Genomic DNA, 25,320 nt, shown 5'->3' on the forward strand with positions numbered 1-25,320 from the left:
CTATAGATAGTATAAGCATGCAGTAAATGGAGCAATATTGTTAAAGTCGGCAGACATCAGATCATCTACAAGTCGACGTGATGCTCCTCGTACAAGAAAAATAAGTTTTTTTGTTTTATTTAATATTCGAAATATTTATTAATTAAAATATTCAAATGGAAAAATAAACAAAAGTGCCCAGCTCTAGCCGACGCGGTGATCCGAGAGGTGAGACGGAGAACCGACCCTCACAACTTCTTGTTTGGGCTTTTCTTGGAGCACATTAAAGAGATGAAAACGGGGCTGACTGATTTTACTCAAATGAGAGCAAGAGTTGAGAGAGTTTCATGCAGAAATTCTGAATGTTCGACCTCCCCGGGTGCCATCCAAAGCTATTTCATTTAATGATCTTAGAAATCGAAGTCCGTGATTAATGCAACTCTCTACAACTCGCTTCAAATAGGAGCAACTTAATTGGCCAAAGAGTACAAGCGAACTGAGCACCAATCTGCCATTTACTTTTGCCTACAACAGGTAAGGCTGGGCGTCCGATCCAGTATCCAGTACTTGGCCAGAACTCAGGACCAAAAAAAAAGAACCAGGCTATCGAGCCCACTCAGGTGGGCGTGATTGAGCACGGTTCGACCCAATAAAATCTTTTAAATATATATTTGATTAATATATATATAATTATAATATTTTATTATGATTAATTATAATTATATATTAATTATATTAAAAATATATATTTTTTAATTTAATCGACCAAACTCGAACTCAGGTTTTAGGTGTCGGGCCGGCCCAAGCCCGACTCTTTATCAGGCTGGGCCAGGCCGGCCCGATGCTCAGGTTTAACAACAGGGACACCCGGTGAGCGTCTCATCTGCTCCAAATATAGGGGTAAATTCATGAAATTTTAGAGTTAGTGTTAGTGTTTTATGAATCTGCCGAGTCTCCAAATACTAAACTATCCATGCTACCAAAAGACCCCTGCCCATGCTAAAAGACCCCTCAAAGTACTAAACTAAGAGGATGTTAGTGGAGTCATGTATGGCCTCTAATCAAAACTAAGAGGATGTTAGTGGAGTCATGTATGGCCTCTAATCAAAGTGTGTAAAACACTAGGTGGCACAATCTCGATTTGTTCCAAGTTCAAAACTGGAAACGTGGCAGATTGTTGCACGTACAACATCACCACAAATTGCGCATACGTTCTTCATAAAATTATGAATGTGGTGGAAATGTGGAACCATGACCAGCACTTACCGCCTTAGATACGCCAGATACTCATGACAAGCTCCTCAAATTAGTGATAATGACACTCTAACCACGAAAGGAGCGGTCTGGTTTGTGTTTCACGTGATGTGCAATAGAGATATGTGGAACTGTATGTGGTAATATTGGAGTCATCTTCAAACTGAAATCAAGGTTACCACAAATCTGGCGTCGCCCAACAACACACATTTGATTGTGTGAAAGTTACTAGTAAAATGGAAATACACCAACAAAATAGTAAAACAGTGACGACTTGATCGCTATCCAGTCATCTTATTTGTAAGCTGATCAGTTCATACAGTCAATAGGTTTTGAATGTTTTGTATTTGATATTTGAGCATGTTCTAAAGATCAGGTTTAGCTAATCCAAACTTTGTAGTAACCAGACAGGTGATAGTTTTTGATATTTATTTTGCTCATTGGGGAAAAAAAATCTACGGCTTGAATGTGGAAAGCTAAAGCCAAGCAAAATGAGAAGAGCCACTGTGGCCATCCACAGCCACAAGCGTTCGTCAGGCTCCTATCCGCCACAAAGGACTTCGTGGGTCCTGCGTACATCCTCTTCGTCTTTCTTCCTCTGCTTCTGAGTTGGTGTAACGCTTGCCACTCAGTTTGATGCCCCTCTGGTAGAGATATCTCCAACGTTCTCTTACTCTCGCGCTCTTTCTCTGTGCTGAGATGGTGTATCACTTGCCACTCACTCCCCTTCAGTGATCTCTCTCTCTCTCTAAGATACGAGAGACCAGCTTACCACCATCTTTCTGCTCGTAAGCTGGACTCCCTATTCCCTGAAAATGTCGACCATCATATCGGCATCATCTTCCCAGCTTCCGGAAATCTTTCTTTTCCGGCGGGATTGCCGAACTCTCAGAACCTCCATTGTGATTCCTCGAACATCGAGTCGAAGTCTCCGAACACTGAAGAGAACTCGCCTCTGCGCGGTTTCTGACGAGGGAACAGTTGTTTTGGAGAAGGAAGTGAACGGCTACTCTTTGAACGGCAATGGGAGTGCTTATAGCTATGGTGGGAGGGTGGAGAGCTCAAATGGGAGCCTTAAATTGGACTCTAACGGAACTTTATCGACGAACGGGGCAGCGAACGGGGCCGTCAATGGGGCGCTGGTAAAGTACAGTGGCGGAAATGGGGCGGCTACGGCCACCGAAACGGTGGTGGAGGAGAAGGAAGAGAAGCGGAAGACCGTCGAGGAGATAGGGCAAGAAGAGGCCTGGTTTAAGCGCGCCCAGAGGGAGAAATTGGAGGTGACTAATGTTTCCTTTGTTTTGTTTTTTGGTATTTCTTGTGGCTTATGAAGCATATTATGTTTATGCTGAAGGAAACGTTTTAAAGTGTAGAAACCGAGGCGGCCTAGCAATGAATTCTACTGGGTTTTAAGCTACTTTTGATTTTGAGTGATAGTTTGAACTTATTCAGAATTGGTTTGAATGTCCCGTTGGCTATGTCACCGAGGATCATGGTGGCATGAGCCAGAACAGGGAACCTGTCGCCAGTTAATGTGGCAGGATACTCAATCATCTTCCCCTGCTTTCTCAGTATTCCAATGAAAAACCCTCAGTCACAATTGGCAGGCCTCCGGTTGGTAAAACCCGCGTCGGACAGTAAGGGTTTAGGGCGCTGGGTGGGTGGCTTTCTGAATGTCAAGCACCACCAGGAACTGCTGTGTCCTGGCTGTGTCACATTAAGCAAACTTATGGTCATGTTGAGTGTTCGACATTTAGAAGGTCCCCACTGGGTCACCTGTTCTACTCTCCGTGAAGTCCATTCTGTCCATCTAAGGGTACAGTCCACAGTCAGCCTTCTAGTAAGTGATGCTTCTTGTGGATTTTTAACTCATGTTGACCACCAATTTGGTGACTTGGCAGGGAGGACTCCTAATTTTTACTTTTTCGTTTCCCAGCATTTCTTGTGTCTCATGATTTTGTCATACACTGAAGATGTCTCTTCTGTCACTCATTTGGTGCTGCTCATCAGTTAATTGTACTTCTCTGTGTCATTCGCTAGACTTACTTTGACCACAAATATTTGCAAGATGGCTTTTTCCCATCCCTTCTTCAGTATTGACCAATTTCTTTCACATTAATGCTGTGCTGTTCACATCTCAGTCGTGTTGCATAATCCACTTACTCATATACATGTAAGTTGGTTGCATCCAATGAGTACTTCTACTCTTATCTAGATCGAGTCGAGCATGTTATTTGTCCAGGACTTCTTGTAAGAGTTAGTCTGATTCGGTTGGTGTATTGAAGTTTACTCATATATCAAGTTGCCCCTTTTTTTTCTTTTTTGGGGAGATGGTATGCGTATTTGTTTTCCATGTATTAGTTTGCTATGGCCCTTAACTGACTTGAAATTTCCCTTTCGCTCACAGTAGAAAGGTTCTGGTTGTGTGGATTGCGTTTGTAACCCACCTGTTGAAAATATTCTGCTTTCGACTTTTGAGGTTGAATGGGGATGCTTCTTCAATCTTTGGATTTTGCATTACTAAGATTCACATGGTTGATTCCACTATGATACCACTGATTCATAATGTCCCTTTCTTATTGTTCATGGCTATGTCACATGGGTGTGGGGTGCGGATGCTGGTGCGGGTACTGGGTGCCGGTGCGGGATGCGGCAATTTCCAAAACAAATTGGGTGTGGGTACGGCGAGAGCATAGAAAAAAAAAAAATATATATATATATATATATGTATGTATACATATATTATATAGATATATATGTGATTTGTTATATAAGTAATTTTATTTGTCTATATTTTTAAACTTTTTTTTATCAAGGCTACCTCGAATCAATATATCAATGAAAACTCTGCCAAAACATTTTTCAAAACGGCCAAAACTCATTTGATGCTGTGTCGGGCCGCACCAGCATTCACACCCGCACCGATGCTGGTGCAGGTGCAGGTGCGCCACCATAGTTGGCATACCCATGTGAGTTAGGTTCATGGTAGGCTGTTCAAGACAATACCTATTGATGATATTGAAGATGATAATTATTATTTTTTCATGAGGTCACGTGTTTGATTTTGTGGTTCACTTGTGTATGCAGGTTTCTGTTGCTCCAGGTGGTCGGTGGAGTAGGTTTAAGACTTACTCAGTAATACAAAGGACTTTGGAGATATGGGGATTTGTTATTACCTTTCTCTTCAAGGCTTGGCTTAATAAGCAGAAATTCACTTATCGAGGTCATTCATTTCATGCTTGCAGATTTTACCTTTACAATTTAGATGCTATAAACTGGGATTGAGAAGAGCATGTCTGTCATCGTGGAGAAGAAGACTGGAAGTATATGAAGCCAAACATCAAGGCTGTTTCACGTATCTTTTGAATACCTAGTTTTATATCAAATGGATGGCTTACTACAGCAACAGTTTTTCCAAATAGATTGAGATTCTTTTAAATGAGCGGGATATTTTCCGTGGTTATTTTTTAATGATGTGAGCATTTCAAGAACTGTGACTAATAAAAGTCTTTTTCAACTATAGGGTGAAGGGAGCGTTCAAGATCTTTCTCTGAAATGTTTATATTGGATCCAGATCTGTAACACATAGTCAATAACCATCCTATAATGATAAAAATGAGTATATAATAATATCAATTTTGGTCTCATATGCTGTTTTATTGCTGTTTACATGCTTTTATAATAGCTTAAATGTGAAGCATGTGCTAACAAGCATTTGACCGTCTTGTTGAAAGTCGAAACAGTGAAATTTATGCATGAAAAGTAAATTTTAAGTGCTTAATAGAAAAAATTGATACTTCTGTAGCCAACCATGGGAATTCCTTATTTGGAATAGTGAAATGATGCTTTTAATTTAAATGATCAATAGAATCATAAAAGTTGTAAAGAAAATTCTCGAACAATTCTTATCCTGTTTCATTGGTTCTCAAGTAAGATCCATGAGTCAACGTTTAAATATCACAAACAAACACATGGTTTGAACAATTTTTGTTGGTATAGCTACAAAATTACTTCCATGATACTAGAGATATGATTTACATTCAGAAGAAGAATTTCTTGTCCTATAATTGTTTTCTGGCCATGTTAGGCTGTGTTTTAGGCTTTTAGCTTTATCAACTTCTTTTATCTTCTTTTATAATAATGCAAATGCTTTCGTATTCATTTACTGATAACATACACTGGATGTTAGGACATTTTTTTTGTCAATTCCACCTGGATCATTGACTTCTGGAAGAATCTACTCTTCAAATTTTGGCAACAATTTGAGTGAAAATTTTAAGGAAATAAATCTCGATGTTTGCATGATAATAACTGTATGGTCCAATGTAGTCTTTGACCAACTCAGTTGTTGGTACTCAGGATCATGCTCTCTGAATGATGAGGCCAATTTTGTCACATGATTCCAGACTTAGTTTTCAACTTAGATTATAAAGAACGTAAGGGATCTTGTTTTGGTATTTGGCCAACTTTAATTCTGGTACTTCCTTGAGCGGACCTGGTCCTGCTAAATGATGAAAGCCAAATTTGACAAGTGGCTTCACTTGGAGGTTCTATTCAAGAAAGCAATAGCACCACTTATGCTTATTAACATGAGTGCTGCTTAGGCCTTCTCATGTGCTATTTACTAAGATAAAGTGCTCCTCAGAAATTTCTTTATTTTAATATCTGATACTTTAACTTATTAGTAACTGTTGCTTCATGCCTCATAGCTGAGCATTTCTTTATGCAGGTGGGATGACTGAAGATAAAGTAGTTCAGAAGCGGAAGGAACTTGCTAAGTGGTTAAAAGAAAGCATCTTAAGATTGGGACCTACATTTATCAAGATTGGGCAACAGTTCTCTACGAGGGTGGACATTCTTCCACAAGAATATGTTGATCAACTGTCAGAGCTTCAGGTTTAATTCTTAGTTCTAAAAAGCACAATTCTGTTTCTCTTGCAGAATACTGTCACTTATAGCAATTAGCCATGCTTTTTGTTCTTCTTTGTTATCATGTAGGTCTGGAAGCATTTTTGTTGCATTCTGTGTTTTTCTTCAACCTCAGAAATCTTAAAGAATAAAAGAAACTAACTTATCATTATCGGCTAAGTAAATATTTTAATGTACTTATTGTCATCTTACTAGCTAAGTTGTCTATAACGTTTACATGCATACAGTTCTGTTGCCAATTATTGTTCATGATATACTGTCAAAATTATCTGCATATCATTGATTCCATTGCAATATCATTTTTGGGTGTCCATTAACTGTTTCTATCTCAGAATGTTGCAAATGGACAAATTTAAAGCATGATGATTGTTGTTGCTGATACTAAAAGTCCTTATTTCTGCTTCAGGATCAAGTACCTCCTTTCCCCTCAGAAACAGCTGTATCTATCATTCAGGAAGAGCTGGGAGGAACTACAGATACTCTTTTTGATAAGTTTGATTATGAGCCAATTGCTGCTGCAAGTCTCGGTGTGTTAAGTTCATTTTGGTTGCTTTAAAATTATAAAAAGTGGTTTTGTTTTATTGTGGCGTAAAATTTTCAAATGTTGAGTTTACATTGCTCAGGTCAAGTGCACCGTGCAAGGCTTAGAGGTCAGGAAGTCGTGGTTAAAGTACAAAGACCTGGCCTTAAGGATCTGTTTGATATTGATCTAAAGAACTTAAGGGTTTGAACTTTCTGCCTGTTTCTTGTACTATTTATCTACATTCTTTGTTTGTCTTCAATCACGGGATATATTATATTTATCATTTAAATTGTTAGTTTCATGATTTCATCAGAAGATAGATAACAAATTTTTGTCTGTTATAATGAAAAACAGGTATAAGGGGTGGTAGTAGTATCAGTTTTTCTCTACAAAGTTAATTTTTCACTCCATTGCAGCTCAAGAGCATGGTGTCCAATTAAATAACTATTTTAATTGTGATGTTAGCTCATAGCTGTATGAGATGAGCACTATGAGCTATATCTGGAGCATTATATACAACATTTAATGGTTGATGTGTGTTCGTAAATAAGCCCTGGAGACTGATCAAGAAGGATCCAAAAATTAACAATACTGTGCTGAACATGTTTGTTGAATTAGAATAGTGATAGCAGATATATGTGCATATGTGTGCCTAGAAATACTTTAATGTGTGTATGTGCATACATGTATCCACACGGGATATCCTTTAGAGGACTGCACACGAGATGCCAACTTCAAATGTCTTCTAATAGCCATGAATAAATCTAAGGTTGGGTTAAACATTATGTCATCATGCCATAGGAAAATATATAAATAACATGCCTAATTGCCTAGGAATGAACCAGAAGAGAGAAAATAATAAAAAAGCCCAGTTTTGACTCTGTCATCCTTTATACTTTTTCTTTAGTTGTTGTTGTTTTTTTTTTTTAAATAACTGAATGTTTCTATGTAGGATAAAATAAAGTCAACCTTTTCACCTTTTTTTCTCTTCTTTCGCAGAAGCGCAAAAGATGGTTAACTTTTTGCGGATTGTTCCTTGTATTTTGATAAATTGATTTTCAAATGTAAACATTTTTTTTTTTTTCATTCTGGGCAGGCCCATTTGTTATGATTGTATTTAACCAGATGTTTTCTGCTGATTGGTTTGTTTCTATATTTATTTGTATATCTCTCTAGGTCATTGCGGAATATCTGCAGAAGGTTGATCCTAAATCAGATGGTGCAAAAAGAGATTGGGTTGCCATCTATGATGAGTGTGCAACTGTGCTATATCAGGTTCCGCTAGTTCCATTTCCTTCATAAATTATAATGCAACAAATCTTTGCGACTGATAGACTTGCGAAAGGGTTATGTATGTCAGCTGCCATAGGTGAAATGTTATAATTGTGACAGCTACCATACACCAATAAATTGAGAAAGATATTCGGTTTGTATGTCAGATCAAGGGTTTCCGGCTGTTTCTCATGAGATCCTGATGTTTATGCAGGAGATTGATTATTCCATCGAGGCTGCTAATGCACAAAAATTTGCAGAAAACTTCAAAAACATGGATTATGTAAAAATTCCAGAGATCTTTTGGGAGTACACCACTCCACAGGTTGGTGGTTTTCTTTCATCCTTGTAATTGTTAATTGTATAGTGAATATACTTTCTGTGTCATAATGTGATAAACCAAATTCTTGTAGGTATTAACCATGGAATATGTTCCTGGAATAAAAATAAATAGGATAGCAGCATTAGATCAATTAGGTGTTGACCGCCAAAGGTAAGTAGAGAACCAAAATAGATGTTCTAGTTTATACTTTTGTACATATCAAAGAACCATGATTGATAGACTCCTTCTGCAGATTGGGTCGCTATGCTGTTGAATCTTACTTGGAACAAATTCTTTCTCATGGATTCTTTCATGCTGATCCAGTGAGTAACTTGAACCATTGCTTTACTTCTAGCAAGGCCTTTATAAGATTTATGCTTTTTGTTTGGTGAGGGTTCCACCTGTCTCTCTTATCAAAATATGAGTCCTTCGAGTTTTATAGTGGACTGCTTATTATGATGGGAGAGCTTCTTAAGAAGTTGGCATATGTTTGGATAGGACATGTTCTGATGGGAAGAACATTTTAAGCATTTATTTTACATATATATATATATATATATTTTTAAATGCATGGCTCCTCAGTTTAGCCTTTGACTTTTATTTTCTTCAACGTAGTAGGAAAAGGACTTTTGTAGTGGAAAATTTTGTGTCCAAAGTACTGCTCTAGATACCTGATAAAGTTTCTTATTGTCCTTATTGGCCAGTTTTTGAGCTAAGTTCTTCTTATAGTTGCAGCTTTTGCTACTTCTTGTTACCAACAGTATGAAAATATAGTTGGTGTATCCACAAGGCTTTCATTTTGACACACTGTATTCCTTTTCTTTTTCAGCATCCCGGAAATATTGCAGTGGATGATGTCAATGGTGGAAGACTCATCTTCTATGATTTTGGAATGATGGGAAGGTACTTTTTTTCTCACAGTGATGAAGGTTCTTGGAAGTCATTTGGTTTGTCAATCTTTGGTTGCTGTTGTTTCTTACCAGCTTGTTATTGGATTTACTTCTACATCCTTATGCAGCATTAGTCCAAACATCAGGGAAGGTTTACTTGAGGCATTCTATGGAATCTATGAGAAAGACCCAGAAAAGGTAGTCTATTTCTTTTTTCTTATGAGTGTGCTTAAGTCACACCAGTTCCAAACTTTCTTTATGAAGAGAAACTAGCTGCTCACATATTTTAGAAAGAAATACATGGTGCAATATAACTACAATTATAATAAGCATATTCACTATAACTTCAAATTGTTAGCAAAATTTTTATGGCAAAAAAAAAAATTCAATTTTTGCATTTTTTTGGGGCCTTTTTTGGCATATATCAAAGCTGAACAATGCTTCTATTGTAAGTGTAATTTAAATAATAAAGTATGCCTTGGTTGCTTTTCTTGGCTTGTATTTCTCTCTCCTATCTGGTATCTTTAGTTGTTTATGGGCTGTCTATGTGAATGAACCAGCCAGAAGTACCTTCACAAATAAGGGCCTAAATCCTAATGGAAAGTATATTTAGGTTGATCAAAATTGGTTTTCTAAGTTATTCTTGTTTAGTTTTTTTCGGAAAAGGTTCTCTAAGTGCATTATAAAAGGTTTCAAAAGCATCAAAAGGAAAAATATGCATTTGACAATTGTATATATACAAAAAAATCTAAAACGGACTCCTGAATTGCAATTGATGTCATATGCCATGTGATCTGTTTACATCCAGAAATTGGCATACGTAATACCAAATCTGTTAAGCAAACCAAGAAATTGTTTATGTTAGACAGTCCAACAAAAATTCTTTGCTGCTGACTGCACATTGGCAGGCCTCTGGTTGGTAGAAGACTTGAGATTCTCCTGCCCACTGGGGAGTTCACCCAGGTTTGGCTTTGGAGCAAAGGCACCTTTGACTTGTGAGATCCCATAGACTTGGCGAGTTTCATAAGTTGCCCATTGAACAAATGTACGTTTGGGAAACTAAATGAAGTAGAGAAAAACAGCAGCCTTATTTAATATTTTTTTGCAAAATCTTGAACTTATTGTCATAAAAACTTGCTTCTCTATGGAATTCAAGGAAGATTGCTTTCTGGGGTGATGTAAGTTTCAGGCTTTCAGCTTGACCATGATTTCCAGATATCCCTGCTCAAACATATGAGTAGCTTCATCGAAAAAAGCTCCTGAACCTGTTAAATCCTCACATAGTTTTTCTCCTTTTCAAGTTTGAAGTATCTGATTTGTCGTATGCCATGATATCTTCTTTTTGCAAACAGGTGCTTCAAGCCATGATCCAGATGGGTGTGCTTGTCCCAACCGGAGATATGACAGCTGTGCGAAGAACAGCAAATTTTTTTCTTAATAGGTCTTTTCATATCTAAAGATACAGCTAATGTATTTTACATCTTTTCATAATCGTAACCAAGAACAATTACTGTTGCAGTTTTGAAGAGCGGTTAGCAGCTCAAAGAAAAGAAAGGGAGATGGCTACAACTGATTTGGGATTTAAAAAGCCCTTATCCAAGGAAGAAAGGATACAAAAGAAAAAGCAACGACTTGCTGCCATTGGTATGTGAGATTGCCTTGCTTATGGGTTTATCAAAGTGGTGTGTGTCTTGAGATTAGATTCTCTGTTTGTATTTCACATCCATTTCCAAGTCTAACATGGGAATCAAGCTTGTTCCTTTTATAATTATAGGAGAGGATCTGCTGTCTATTGCTGCTGATCAGCCTTTCCGTTTTCCTGCTACTTTCACATTTGTTGTCAGAGCATTTTCAGGTGTACACTTTAAAAAGTCTAAATTTCTTTGCTACGCTTCTGTTAGATTCGTAGGACCTTGTAACATGAATATGTTATTGTTTTCAGTACTTGATGGCATTGGAAAAGGTCTTGATCCCCGATTTGACATCACAGAAATTGCAAAGCCGTGAGTATTATTTACAACTCGTTTCAGGGTTACAAGTCAAGGATTAAAAACAATGCTGTCAATAAGAAGCTAACGCATTAACCTATTGTGTGATTATGATATACATCCAGTTATGCTATGGAGCTATTAAAGTTTCGGGAGGCTGGTTTTGAAGTTGTTATGAAGGCAAGAAAGCTGAATTTTCTAAAGAGATCTCTAATTTTGTTCCATTTCTCTGTTTTTTTATAAATACATAAAATATTTAATTTACAGGATATGAAGAAGAGATGGGAGCGGCAGTCTCGTGCTTTCTATAATGTTTTTAGGCAGGCAGATAGGGTTGAAAAGCTTGCTGAAATCATTGAACGCTTGGTAATTTATCCAACATTATTATTTTATTATGTTGTCACTTTTAGAAACAATATGTATCAAGCAGCAAATAGGTTCTTCCATGTGCATTATCTGCAAATTTCTTTTTTCAGTTACTCATTGTTATGTAGGAAATGCTATCAAATATTGGTGCCTTGACAGCCAAATCCATGTTTCATTACATTCTTGGGACTCTTCTGCCATTCATCTAGTAGCATCTTGTAGGGCAGGAGACAAGAAAAAGGATACAGTTGCTTACTTGAGAATGTATTCACAGGAACAAGGTGATCTAAAACTAAGAGTGAGAGCCCTGGAAACAGAGAGAGCATTCAAACGAGTTGCAGCTGTTCAAAGGACAGTTGGAAGTGTGAGTCTATCTTGCTTTTTGTTTTGTTATAGTAGCTTGTTCTCTAGATGCTTGTCCACATGGTTTGCTGGGCTCTGATTCAACAAAATATCGTATATGCATATAATCCATATGCATAGCTATTTACACATTAAACTGTATATGTATTGGTTGCAGGTTTCTGAGTTAGTCTTGGTATCATCACTTTTTATGAAACTTTTTTCATGAATATGATGCTTAAGCCATTAGTGCCATAATAATATTAAGTACCCTCCTCATTTTGGTTATTTTGAAATTCAATGAACTCAGCTAACAAAAACAACGGATGAAACCCTACCATTTGAAAAAGCAGAAGAATGGTACTTTTCATGCAAATAATACTCTTTGGTTACCCTAAATAATATCTAGTTATTGTAATATGAATGGCAAAATGTCATTTTGGTCAATATTTGTGGAGCTGGTCATCCCTTTAAAAAACGAAGGTTTGAAGTGGTCTGTCATTTATTGCCAAAGGCATAGTGTCAACACCCTTATCTATTAGCTGTGATGTCTTTGCAGATAGCACTAACAAGTTTCTAGTTTGAAGAAGTGCTAGGTTGTATAAGACGCACTCCTGTCCATGTGTCATTCAGATTCCATACTATTTTAAGCTTTTTCTTGAGAAACTAATCCTTGAAATGTTCTTTTGATATTCCAACTTCAGACCCCAGATTTGTTTCACATGCTAACATAAGATCAAGCAAAATATTGATATGAATTTAAAATCTGAATCTGGAAAAAGAAAATCCAATCATGAAAGCCCACGAGCAATCTAGAGGAATGCGTTCAACTAGGACCAAGTGAAAAAAAAAAAAATCATTTTTCAGCCCTTTTCCTTCCTCTCACTTTCTCATCTACTTTTTCTCTCTTCCCTCTTTTTTTCTTTCCTTCTCGCTATTCTCACTTTTTTTCCTCTGAACGAACATCCTCACACTTAGGCATTAGGATTATAGATCTGAGGGAGGGAAGAGGACTTCAAAAAACCACCAGATTATACTAAGATACACCAGAGTATGGAACTTTGGACCTTCAAATTGAAGGGCTTCAATCCAAACCCGTAGCCAGGTGGATGGAGTTTTATGGTTTTGCAGCTTTAATAGGAATCAGATTGACGTTATGCATTTGTTTCCATGATTAAATGACCAACTGATTGAGCTTCATTGCCTTAGTAGGAATCAGATTGACGTTATGCATTTATTTCCATGATTGAATGACCAACTGATTGAGCTTCATTGCAACATTTACATCCTTTCTTCATACTATAAATCTCTGGTTTTTGTACATGATTGATTCCCTTTGTTGATAAAAGGCTATGTATGAGTAATTTTCAGGCCGTAGTTGCTGGAAGCCTTGCAAACCTTGCAACAATCTTACATTTTAATGCTGTCAAGGTAATGCAGCATGAAACTTTTTGAAGTTGCTTTTCTTTTTCATATAAATGTACCTCATTTTGATTCTGTTAAGTCCTTTTTTTTTGGCTTGTCAGTTTCCTGCTATGATTGCATATACATTCTGCGTGTTTTTCGGTGTCCAAGTCCTTTTTGGACTTCTGAAGGTAAAAAAATTAGACCAGCAAGAGGCACTGATAACAGGAACTGCATAGTCTACAGACTACAAGTATTTGACGACCTGCAACCTTGCAATTTTTGTTCAACACTTCGGTAGACATACCACTCACCTCCCCATGGAAAATTAGTAGACATCACTCTCGCCCAGCAACACCATGCATGCTTCCACCTGCCACGGGATGATAATTTTGGCAATATAATGGAGCAACAGTCTTTTACATCTGTTGCAATCACACATTCTTGATGTTCTTTTACCCTTTTGTGCTTGAGCAAATATGTTGAGGTGTACTGCACTGTTTGTGCTAAAGTCCAGGTCCAATTGTAATATATACCTGTGAAATAATGTATAAATGCATTGTATATGATCATAACGAGCCCTTTTTTTAGCATTCTGTCTGTAAGCCTCAATATAGGCGACAACATCAATTGAGGTGTCTAAATTCCATAAAAATTATGGCGCTTTTCATCTCACAGAGATGCTGTCTTTGATGGGCCTAAATGCTACACCGCCAAATTGTCAGGTGACAACTTAAAGCATTCAACAAAAATATATATCAATGCTTGCTGCCAAGTAAATACTGGAAACAGATACATAGATCCACCTAAAAGGAAGGGGTGTATCTTCGGGCAGATGGAGAAATGGTACTTGCACATACTTGAAGTATGCATCAGCAACAGCATAAAGAATGGCACATGATCTGCTCTCAGTTACGTTCACTGGTTCAAGGGTGTTGCCCCTCGTGTTGCAAATGGGGATGCAGTGATGTACTAGTTGACGTGTAGCGCAGGCGCATCCCCAAAACACCAACACAGACATGGACCTTGACTCTGGCTCGTTTTTTCTTTTTTTTTTTTTTTTTTTTTTTGGGGGGGGTGGGGGTGGGGGGGGGGGGGGGGTCAAAGAGAGAGAGAGAAAAAGAAAGCTTTGCAGGTTGGTGGATGGTTCGTTCATACAAAGAGCAACACGATAACTGTTCTGGCATGCAAATTAGAAAGCGCTCTAAAACATGTGGAGCAAAAGCAATTCCTGCAGCAAAAAAACATAATCCGAAGAGTGGTGTGTAAGTTCTATAAAAATCCCTCAGAATCGGAACCAAGGATCAACAAAATTTAATATAGACAAGGCTGTCATGAGAGAGTTGCATAACAACTCTGACTGTCTCTGAATCACCTAAGTCAGTGTCAAATAACGGTATGGAGTGCATGACCTGTCAATCGGTAGCAGGGATTCAGTTCTAAGCTTGTTAGCACTAATCAAGTCCTAACTCGGAGTAATTTACGGCTGAAACTCAGCGGCACATACAGTACAAACAAAAAGGAGATTCTGAAAGAAGCTGTTGTCCCTCCACATTGATCCTCTCTTGTTTACACTGACAAAGTTAAAAAAGTCCTCATCCCCTCATTGTTAAACATGCATGGAATCAAATCAAACTTACATGGTTAGTGAAAACTACCTCAGATTTTTTACCAACAGACAGTTGATCAAAATCAACTCCCTGAGATTCTCAAAAACATGTCATAACTCGTCTTTGTGGTCATTGCTTGGTGTTTGAAGGCATTCCTCATCCCAATAGTAGGGATACTTCAACTTTGCTGCAATATGAGGCATGGTCCAGTCCTGATATATGAATCTACACAGGAAGTACAACATTTAGTTCACAAGCATTACTTAAATCATAGAGTAAACCGGAAAACCTAGATCATTTTATAAGTTTGTATTGGAAAGATTGGTTGATCATATAAACAGTAAAAAGAGAAAAATTTCTTACTAGATCAAGATTCAAACTATAGTTTTTATAATCTCTTCAAGGGTAAAATATTATCAGTATTCAGCAGGTGAAGTTAAAGAACAAACAATACTGACATTTTCACTGGTGGTCTTGATATCACAACTAACACCTGTAAATCCCCAGAATCATTTGAATTCCAGACCTGCATAGATCAGAAAGACGAACTGCTTAGGATCATCTCAGAAAATCTACAGCTTCATCTCATATGAAGCAGTGCAGCTTCACACTCCCATAAAATTTAACAATGATATTAGTACATAATAATTGCAAACCACCTAAGAATGAAGTGAGTGCAAGCAAAATAAATACAACATGAATGCTTTCATGTCTTAAGTGACATGCTGTCCAATAACATTGTACGTTATGTCACTAGACAAAAATCTAGGAGCCTTAGCACATGCAGGGGTGTTCACACGATCAGGGAGCAGATCGGAAGGGAAAAGCATCCTTGAGCATCCTTGAGTTTGGCATCAGACACCTACCATCATCTTATACACAAACAAATAGAACAAGGAGCTAGCTAGAGTATTTTCTAGTCCATTTACATCCTGAAAATGCGGTTTCTTGCTAGTTAACGTCACTTGATCCTCACTTAACCCTAAGGAAAAAATGTGACTTTCTGTGGATTAAAATCAGAGATTCAGAGTCCAGCCAGTTATACATGTCCTCCTATGGTTTAGTAGGGGTAAGAGTCCTAGTGGGTTCATGAATAGCATTTCAATTTTCAGTTATGCCCAGAAACAGTTTGGATTTGATTTAGATCACATGAAAACTGGTGTCACTTATGCATGCAGTGAGTAATTTCTGAACCAACTAGCCAACCTTGCAGGCAATTAGTGCTGGCTACCATAGTGGGATGTCAGAGTTCTGTTTCTCTTTCTCAACAAATTTAGGGATATAGTGCTACTCACAGTCAAGAGTCTCAAGACCTTATTTAATCAACTGGCTAGAGTCAGGGCAGAGGGCACCATCGGCTAATAATCTCATACTACTGTCCATTATTGATAACCACATAAGGCAGAAGAGATGTTCTACTTGAGAAATCTCCAACAAATAGTTACCCAAAAAAATTGAATTACTGGAAAAATAAAGTGCAAATACTATTCTTAGAAGCCGACGCTACCTGATGGTAACAGTAGAAAAATAAAGGACAATTACTATTCAAGCCAAGCTACCTGATGCACATCATTGACTGGAACATGAAAGGTGCTATTTGGAAATATAGGTAGATTTTCTGGCTCTCCTGGGTACTTCATGTGTGAGTTAGGGGCTAGAAGAAGAGTTCCACTGCCTTGAAGCACAATAAAGACCTCTTCACAAGAATGCCTATGTATGGGAGTCCGTGCACCAGGAGAAAATGTCTGCAGCCACACTTCAATCTGAAAAAATAAAATTTTATCATTACTTTAAAGATCAAAGATATTGATCCCCCAAGTTTCAGATGGTGATGTATGTTCTGAAATTCTACGACCTTTTCAAAACAATAAGATACACTACTTGTAAACAATGCACTTGGAAATATTAGCTACTAACTATTTCAGAAGGTAGCTAGTAAGCAATAAGGGTTTTCTTCCTACCATCAGAATCAGGGAGCTCCAGAAGAACTGGTGCGTGGTATCATAGTATAACATCTCTTTTAGAAGTTTGTCTCATATTAGTTCTTCGTATGTGACAAAAATTACTACTAAAGCTAAAATAGCAGGGAAGTAGCTGGAATAATAAAAACCAAGCAGCAGTAGCCTTCAGTGGTTATGTGGGCTGAGAGCAATACACTTGTAGACTTGGTCAATCACATTAATAATGGTGGAATACACAGACGAAAAGTACCTGCCATCCATGCCAAGGTATTCCCATTGAGTTCTGGTCAGAGAAAATAATCTTCACAGTTTAGAGTCAGTTCACAGGAGTTACGTTCTACATCCCAGAACTAGATCTAGTATATTAAGTAAATAGATCTTTATCAATTGCAGGTTTCAACCACAACTACCTAGAAGCTGCTAATAAAAAGGTGAAACTAAATCTTGGCATAAGAGCGCTTCAAGTCTTACATCCCGAACTTCATATGCACTTCAAAAGACCTGCTGCAGATAATAACCCCTACACTAAACTGGGTCCAAGAAACCTACCATCTACAGGTAAAAGATAATCGAGCCAAATTAGAACTACTTCCATGAAAGCCAAAACTACTTCCTACCGAGAAGAGCCGATTTCCTATATGGCTACAGGAAGGAAACCATGTTTCACAACAACAACCACGTATAAAACATACCCAAGAAAGAAGCTAAACGAATTCGGTCCTCCAAAGTTTAAAGGCAAAACAGAACACAACACAAGGTACTAAAAACGAGTTTACTTTATCATTCTTATATAAAATGTGAGGTACTACTTGACACCAAGTCTTAAATTTCCATGGCCGAGAGGGAATACCTCTTTCATTCCATGCAGGCCAAATCCAGCAACAGTAACATGTGAAAAGCCTTCTCTTCCATAGTTGTTTGATGGAATATCAGTAAGGTTCCTCACCAATGGAAATGCTGAAACAATTACAGAAAGGAAATATCACAAAGAACATAATCCTAACACAAGTTTGCCAATCAAACCTCAAGAGGTAAAAATAGTTAGCGTAAAAGCTGTTGAACAAGGAAGCAGTGCTCTGTAGACGATGGTAATCATCACAGACCGTGCACCACCAATCTTCCTATGATCGGCTGTATCCCTTCTAATTGCAATTTTGACTTTCGAGACCAAGAGACAATTGAATGGAGACAGCATACGATATCAAAATGCAGGGAGAGAGAGGAGGGGGGAGAAAAAAAAAATCACACCAACAGTCCTGAGGTTCGAAGTATCAAAAATACATCACAGGAAATTGATAAGTGCAAGAGATGAAGTTGACTGTTTATTTTTCCAGGGAGCAGATGTCGCAACGAAGAAAGCGCTGTTATTTAATCAGAATCAATTGCAGCTAATTGTAATTTGTTGTATATCCTAATTCCTACCCTCTTTCCGGGTTCCCATTTGTTCACAGTCTGACAGTAGATAGCTTGTTGAAAAACTATATGATCGAATGTGGCCTATCAACCTGTGTGGTTTCGGTAGTCCACAACTTGAACGAATCATGCAGAAAGTCTTCAACTGCTTGATAAACGCACCACTAATTTAACGAAATTTGGAATCTGGGTCTTTCCCTGACATAGAAGCTGTCGTATACATCTAAAGTCTTGAACTAGAAACAATGAGGGCAGCTTATTGGGCTAGTCGCAGGAAGAAAGAAAAGCTTTAAAGTGAATTGACATGGCTTCACTGGTTCAAGTGGCGCAGTGTTCATAAAGCAAAATCAGCAACTCTGTCATTTCCAGATAACGGCTCAGAACAGATTTTAGGAACTCTGGTTCTTTATCAAGTATTAAAAACAGCAACAACTCGCATGATATTTTAGGTTTCCGTTGGAAAATTCCTGAAACCCACGGAAATGGAGCTCAAAAAGAAAGATGGGTGTCATCGTTCGGGTAAACACGGAGGCTGTGAAAAGAATAAGGTACGCATTTTTTCTCACGCATTAGCCATGATTCCTCTAAACAGCGACAAAATTTCCCTCATTTCCTCCTACCTAGCGAAACCGAGAAAGAAGAAACAGACGACCATCCTTTCTCACTCCCAAGAACACGAGCAAAGTCCCAAGGGAGGGAGGCGGGGGAAGAGAGAGAGAGAGAGAGAACCTTTAATTGAGCAGGAAGAAGTTTGGGAATTAATTTTCTGCAGGCACAGCACCAGTGAAACGAGAGGTATGAGGAAAACAGTCGAAAATCTACCCATCTCTTTCTGTCTCCCCTGTGCTCCCGGTGGGTGTCACGACGAATAATCTTTCTGCCACCCTTCTTGACAAAGACAAGCTTATATGAAGATCGTGTTTGAATACAAACTACACCTGATCAAGATTCCCGGCCGTCGTCAGGTGAGCCCGCATCTGCTGCATCGGTGCTAAGGGCTACAAGTGTTTTCTGGGGAAAGATATCCTTCTGGAGATAACGAGTTCCGAAGAAAAACCGATATTGAGGTAGCTTTCTAGAAGTGTTTTTTTCTTATCTCAAACTTGCGGTTTTTTGTTATTACGAATCATTTACATTTCTTGTGCTACAATCTTCGCTTGTTTTTTGTTAAATTTTCTGTAAAACATACCTTGCTTTGAGGATTATTAATCGAAGCATGGGCCCTCGTTAAAAGCTGAAGCATTTACGTTAGACATAAATGAGTTGGTTTTAATCAAGCGGCCTTGCTCAATGAACACGCGATCTAACTTGAACGCCTGCTAAATTCGTGAAGAAGATTCTATACTGGATTTTAATTGGATTATAAGTTGAATTGGAACTGCACTGTTACTGAATCTTGCCTTTAGTTAGATCCACAAACAAGGCCAAATGATATTCGAATCATTCACGTCCCTTGACTTAGTTGACTACAGTCCCTTTCTAGTGGATCTAATAAATCGAGTCTGAATTTAATTTCAAACCAAATGTCAGTTGGTGCTCGACGCATCAACCTCCCCTGACCAGTCTTCTTCATGAAACTCAACTGTGCCATTCTGGCACCTGTGGCATCAGTTTTTTCTCCGACCTTCCACTTTTTCATGTCCTTGGAGACATCCAGTAAAATTGCAACTCATCACTTCTGGTGTTTGTTTAAAGTAGGAAAATGGAGAAATCTTTGCTACCATCTTAAGCATTATTGATTATCCTAAATTTCAGTGTCATACAAACGTAAGACTTGGTCCATGCAAGTAGTCATGCGGCCACGTCTGACATCTTTGGCCGAAAATGCGCGCCATATAAACTTTCTATAGCTTTCAATCCTAAGAAGCAAGCCATTTTTTATGAGCAAATGTCGGGCCGACTGCCGACGAATTGCTTCCTATAGAGATTTATTCTTGAGGTAAACTGAAACTGCGTCCGTCGCGTAGTTAACTTTTTTTCGAGTGCCTCGACTCGACCATCGTCACAAATTTTCCGCATCTTTGTCCATTCAGAGCTTCATTGGCTGCTGCTGATTAAGGTACGCTATCGGAGATTCATGAAAAGTAGATCGGTTTGAGATAGTTATATGGGCTCATATTTGTTGATTTCGTGCTAGATGGAAGACATACCACCACGTCTGCAACTGTGTCAAAATGTCTGAGCGTCGTTTTTAGCTTATTCTTGTTATAAAATGATGGGTTTACTTGTCAAGTATGTGAAATTGCAGTTGGTGAATTTTAGGCAGTGCGAATTATACCAAATGCTTGATGAAGTGCCCCGGAGAATTTTCCTTTGCTGCCCACGCATTTTCTTGAGAGGTAGCTACCTAAGACCAAAATATCAAAGGTGATTTACAGAGTTTAAGACAACCAATATGATACATTCGGCATGGGGCAAAGTTGCATTAAGAGATTCTTTACAGAAGAAAGTGAGACCAACATTTTACGCCTATCGGCATGAAAGACGAGGGCACCGAGATGATGTTTCTCCTAGGGAAAGAGGGTGGGGTGTGTGTGAGGCAGATTGTTCTTTCAGGAGGATAGCTATTTAACCGAAGGCTGCTTTCAACTGGCAACCGATAGCTTAGTGCATCCACAGCCTTACCGAATTCTAGCAAACAACTTTAGTTCTGTCACTGTCAATTGCTTCAGCTACAGTCCATACTCCTATGATATCTTTTCAACTGTCAATCAATAAATACTGATGTTCACTTTCTTGGTAGCTTTGTTGCAAGACTTTGATGATAGAGCACTTCACGTTCTATGGTGTAGCTCTATGAAAGTGACTGTTTCCTCCCATTAACTGCTACTGCAAAACGCACTACCTTCCACTTGTGCCACAACATGGAATAAGCCCTTTTCTTTTTCTTCTTTCCATATATGAATTGGAATTGGAAATCGGGAAATGCACAGCCAGTTCTTCGTTTCAAGAACTGCCTGCTACATCTACAATCCAAATGATTGCATGTTGAAGCTTTGCTGTTAGCATTTTCAACAATATCAAAGAAGATAATGGCAGTTTTTTTTTTTTTGCTTCTATGTCTCCTCCTTATTCTGCTTGATGTTTCATTGATGAATCCCGCAATCACATTGTGCTTGAATATCTCTGTTCAGGCTTCCTGTTAAGTCTGAGCATATTCCTCAAAGTCAACAGGACGCAGGAGCAGTAAGCCATACGAAGAGATCTCCACACACTGACATTTTGATGCATGTTCAACATAAAAAGTCCAGAAAGCTTTTTCTCTCCCATTTTTTGATTCCAACTGCTCTAGTTTCCCTTGCCATGAGGAAGTCACCTGAACATAGATCAGTCACCAACTCTTACAACCATATATGCTAGTGAAAGTGGTCCTAGGATTGATCAGGCTCCTTGTGCCTGTTTTCTACAAATTTATTTTCCTAACATTCTGAGAACTGCTGTTTCACAATACTGTATTGCACATTCGGCAAGGAACCATCATCCTTTTTCAACTAGTGAAATGCACCAGAATCAATCGCAGGAAGCTGGTTTTACCAGCACAGAGACCATTGCATGACCTGATCCTTAGAGGGAGCTCCTTATTCTTAACTATTATTTCATGTTTGTTCCGTTATTTTGGCGGCTATTATTCCCTTTTCAACCAATTTATAGATGCCATTGTTCCTTGTCTCCTGAGAATATGGATCTTACATTCTGTGCTAAATGTGAGAATCCACAACTACTTGTCAAGCCGTGGTTGCAGTTTCATCCATGTTCCATTTCTCTGAAATTGAGTATAATAGGAGATTTATAGTAACTATTCCTGGTTGGCTGAACTCTGAAGTAAGTTACTCCAGATATGAAATTGAACAACAATGTTCAATCCAAGGGAATAGAACTTTCTTGGGCTTCTTGCACTTTTGCTTAAAAACAGAGACTTGTTTGTCATGTCTCTCAAGGATCATTTTCTTTCCGAATACTACTTTCAAGCTCTTTATAACATCTTCCAAACAACAATTGGAGTTGCGAAGCCAGCTAGGACTCTAGTGGTGCCCTCAAAATTCCACAGGAAGCGTGGGCATTTAGTGTTCACAGTTAGGAAGTTATCTTTGATGGGGGTGTGGAGGAGGAGGAAGGAGGAGGCATTGGGCAAGCAGCCAGCAAAAAGGGTAGGCACATAATTTTGGTAATCCAGATTTAACACATAAGCAACATCATCAACTTAGAGACAATAAAAGATTGTCCTTGAGAAGTATAAATCTTTAGACGACAAAACTACCCTCTTGCGGTCACGAAGACAACGCAACAGCACCTTTAGGGATATATTCCTCGTTACAGGTTCATTTTTGGGTTCATGAATTTCCTCTCTCTCCCTCCCTCTCTCTCTCTCTCTCTCTCTCTCTCTCTGTGGCGCACCATCTACACCACAAGAGTGGGGCCACCTTCTCGCTACATCCACCATTCACAGTTTGCCATACATTCCTTCCCCTTGTTCCAGAATTCCCCTAATACTGGCCATGAAATGCCTGAAAAACAACTGTTCCAGCCGCAGGAAAATCCCCCCTTTTGCAGTTCTGCTGCTCTAGACCTGCTGTCTCAATTGCTGCTTGGACCTGCTTCCAGACCTGGCTCCTGCTTGTGCCTGTCACTGCGACTGACAGTGTCATCGGCCGGAATACCTCCACCACCCTCCCCAATTCCTTCATCAATTTGCAGCTGCAACTGTCTTCCTCCTCACCAGTGCACTCAAAGCTTGCATAACTATGACCATCCTCAGGTGTCACATGAATGGTCGAATATCGCCTGTCATTGATGCTGTTCATGGAGTATCCGCATGGATCAAAGGCATGATCACAGACGATTGCTCCTGGATGAATGCCTGCAATTCCGGTGACAACTGTCATTTCCTTACCGGCCATGTCACCAGAGCCTGCATCGTGCTGCCTGTAAAACTTACGAGCAAGCTCGCGATCAAGCCCCGTCATGCACATTTCTATGGTGTAGAGTGAAGTAGCTTGTGGCACATTTGGGTCAGCAGCACTATAAACATGCCAAGAGTGGCTAGTCTTGGTGCATAATACATTAGTCTTTATTTCGGTCAAATTTGACGGTAGGTTCTGGTTTAGATATGAGACCTCTTCTTCAAAGTTTCTGTGGGGGTACGGTTGAGCCTTGGGGAATATGAATGATCCCCTAGTATACCTGCAACTGGAGACATTAAGGCCTAGCTTAGGGGTATGGGCTAACAACACTGGTATAGCCTTTAGCAATTGAGTTGTGCCACAAGTTTTGATAATGATCTTCTTTGGATAGATGAAGAGTGATGACTCTGATAAGACATATGCATCAAACTGCCGGTTTCCGATGCCAGAAACTATGGTACACTGGGCTGCATCAAGAATGTCTTCAATGGCTTGCATGTCTAGTTGCCGGAGCCCATCAACAGACTCACCGGTGAATTTGAGCTCTAAACGCTTCTCAAACCCTTCAAAGCCAGTAGCTGCCATTGCAATGAGTTATATGACCAAGATAGAGGCAGATAAATTGATAGATTGGTAGAAAAAAGAGCAGGCAGACTGAGAAAGAGAGAGAGAGAGATGATGATGATGATGGTGGTGTTGTGGCTTTGTGGGTGTGCATGAGGAATGCTGCAGGATGGTATTTATAGAGTGAAAGTGTGTATTTTTGTGCCAGTTTGGGTGAGAGGGCAGCAAAGAAATGATGATGATTTGAGGCATAATAATGATGATCATGAAAGAGATACATTGGGGTGAAGGGGGGGAATGGGAATTAGGCCACGCGCATGTCAGGGGGACACTGAGGAGGAGGCTTGTCTGCTAGTCATGGATGGAAATTGGCACTCACAGTCTCATGGATGGACACATTTGCCAACCTGTGTTTTTAGTTACAGTGAATCGACATGATTGTTCAACCTCGAGTTTTCTTGTATCTGCCCTCGTTGAAAAGCTAGCTTAATCTTTTCTTCTCATTTCCTGATAGTATTTTCAAACTTCCAATGCATGCAGCCGTATTAACTGATGCATTTAGCTAAACTTTTGGCCTTCTAGCCTGTGCACTGTGAGCACCTTTCTCTGTCTCTCTTACAACTGCCATAATCTGTGGAACATATTTGATTGCACTATTTCTGTCTGCAGTTTAACAAGTTATGTTTCTCGTTTTCATGCACTGAAATGATGTCCAACGTGATCTTTTAGACCATGCTTGAAAGTTGAAAGTTTCTATTTAAAATTTTCTAAGCCGTAAATCCTTCACTTCACCAAGATTCGAAGCTAGTGTCATATTAAACATGATGGCAGCTGCTAATATCGTATCTGATTGCATACAGTAATATATATATTTTTTTCATTCAATTGCGCAGATTGTACAAAGAAGAGCATGTACTACATGGTGATCAAAGAAAGAGAGAGAGAGGGAGAGAGAGGTAATGATGGAAATGATTATTTTATTTCTTTAAACGAGTTTGCAGGTCTGATGATGCCCAAGAGAAGCAATGGCACAAAATGATTCAAGATGGGCGTCATGAATTGTGATATAATGGTGGATGGCAGCCCATTATGACTGCCTTGCTAGCTGCACGCGCGCATGCACTTGCACCACCACCACTAACAACACCAACAACAAGACCACTACCCTTTCTCTCTCTCCACAGAAAAATGACAACTTCTGAAACAGAACGGTGAGGAAACGAATCCGAATTGAACAGACCCAGAAAAGGGACCCCCATGATTGCATCCCCAAAATCTCACCAAAAGCTATTGCCCCACCTCCCACCAAAGCATGCCCCACTGCAGAACATCAGCAGAAAGGAGACGGGCACCCAAGAAACCGTGAGGAGAATCACACTCAACGCCCACCAAGTTTAAGGGGGAGGAAGCCCTTTGCCCTTTCCCCTGAGCCTAACCTTGTGGGGTCCCCTACATATTGCCCACAGGGGGAAGGAGCGTGGGACCCAACTGAGGCCTCTGAATTTCTTCTGTTTACTTGCTTTTGGGAAGCAGGGTGGGCCATCGGACTTGTTAAAGGGCCCCACTCCATGATTTTTGCATATGTGGGGAACCCTATTGGTG

The 25,320-nt window shown here is 39.1% G+C and overlaps 3 protein-coding genes across 3 annotated transcripts; 1 reads left to right on the forward strand and 2 right to left on the reverse strand.

Annotated features, from left to right (window-relative positions):
* Window positions 1–1,756: 1,756 nt before the first annotated feature.
* Window positions 1,757–13,862, forward strand: LOC116260729 (protein ACTIVITY OF BC1 COMPLEX KINASE 8, chloroplastic). Its single transcript, XM_031639174.2, has 20 exons — window positions 1,757–2,513; window positions 4,321–4,456; window positions 5,963–6,129; window positions 6,569–6,689; window positions 6,786–6,886; window positions 7,862–7,960; window positions 8,172–8,282; window positions 8,371–8,450; window positions 8,533–8,602; window positions 9,109–9,182; window positions 9,298–9,367; window positions 10,522–10,610; window positions 10,689–10,813; window positions 10,944–11,024; window positions 11,112–11,172; window positions 11,283–11,337; window positions 11,425–11,523; window positions 11,798–11,887; window positions 13,237–13,296; window positions 13,392–13,862. The coding sequence occupies exons 1-20, from the start codon at window positions 2,049–2,051 to the stop codon at window positions 13,506–13,508; spliced, it is 2,271 nt and encodes a 756-aa protein (XP_031495034.1). The 5' UTR covers window positions 1,757–2,048; the 3' UTR covers window positions 13,509–13,862.
* Window positions 13,863–14,795: 933 nt separating this feature from the next.
* Window positions 14,796–19,321, reverse strand: LOC116259937 (auxin-binding protein T85). The gene is made up of 5 exons (XM_031637952.2): window positions 18,983–19,321; window positions 17,691–17,797; window positions 16,439–16,642; window positions 15,338–15,405; window positions 14,796–15,104 (listed from the first exon to the last, which is right to left on the reverse strand). Exons 1-5 carry the CDS (start codon window positions 19,077–19,079, stop codon window positions 14,990–14,992), a joined length of 591 nt encoding a protein of 196 aa, XP_031493812.1. The 5' UTR covers window positions 19,080–19,321; the 3' UTR covers window positions 14,796–14,989.
* A 3,133-nt stretch (window positions 19,322–22,454) lies between these two features.
* Window positions 22,455–24,300, reverse strand: LOC116260154 (S-adenosylmethionine decarboxylase proenzyme 4). The gene has a single exon (XM_031638280.2). The coding sequence runs from the start codon at window positions 23,737–23,739 to the stop codon at window positions 22,738–22,740; it is 1,002 nt and encodes a 333-aa protein (XP_031494140.1). The 5' UTR covers window positions 23,740–24,300; the 3' UTR covers window positions 22,455–22,737.
* Window positions 24,301–25,320: the final 1,020 nt, after the last annotated feature.

This window comes from Nymphaea colorata, chromosome 9 (assembly GCF_008831285.2).
Source record: "Nymphaea colorata isolate Beijing-Zhang1983 chromosome 9, ASM883128v2, whole genome shotgun sequence".
In the NCBI taxonomy this organism is placed as follows: Eukaryota; Viridiplantae; Streptophyta; class Magnoliopsida; order Nymphaeales; family Nymphaeaceae; genus Nymphaea; species Nymphaea colorata.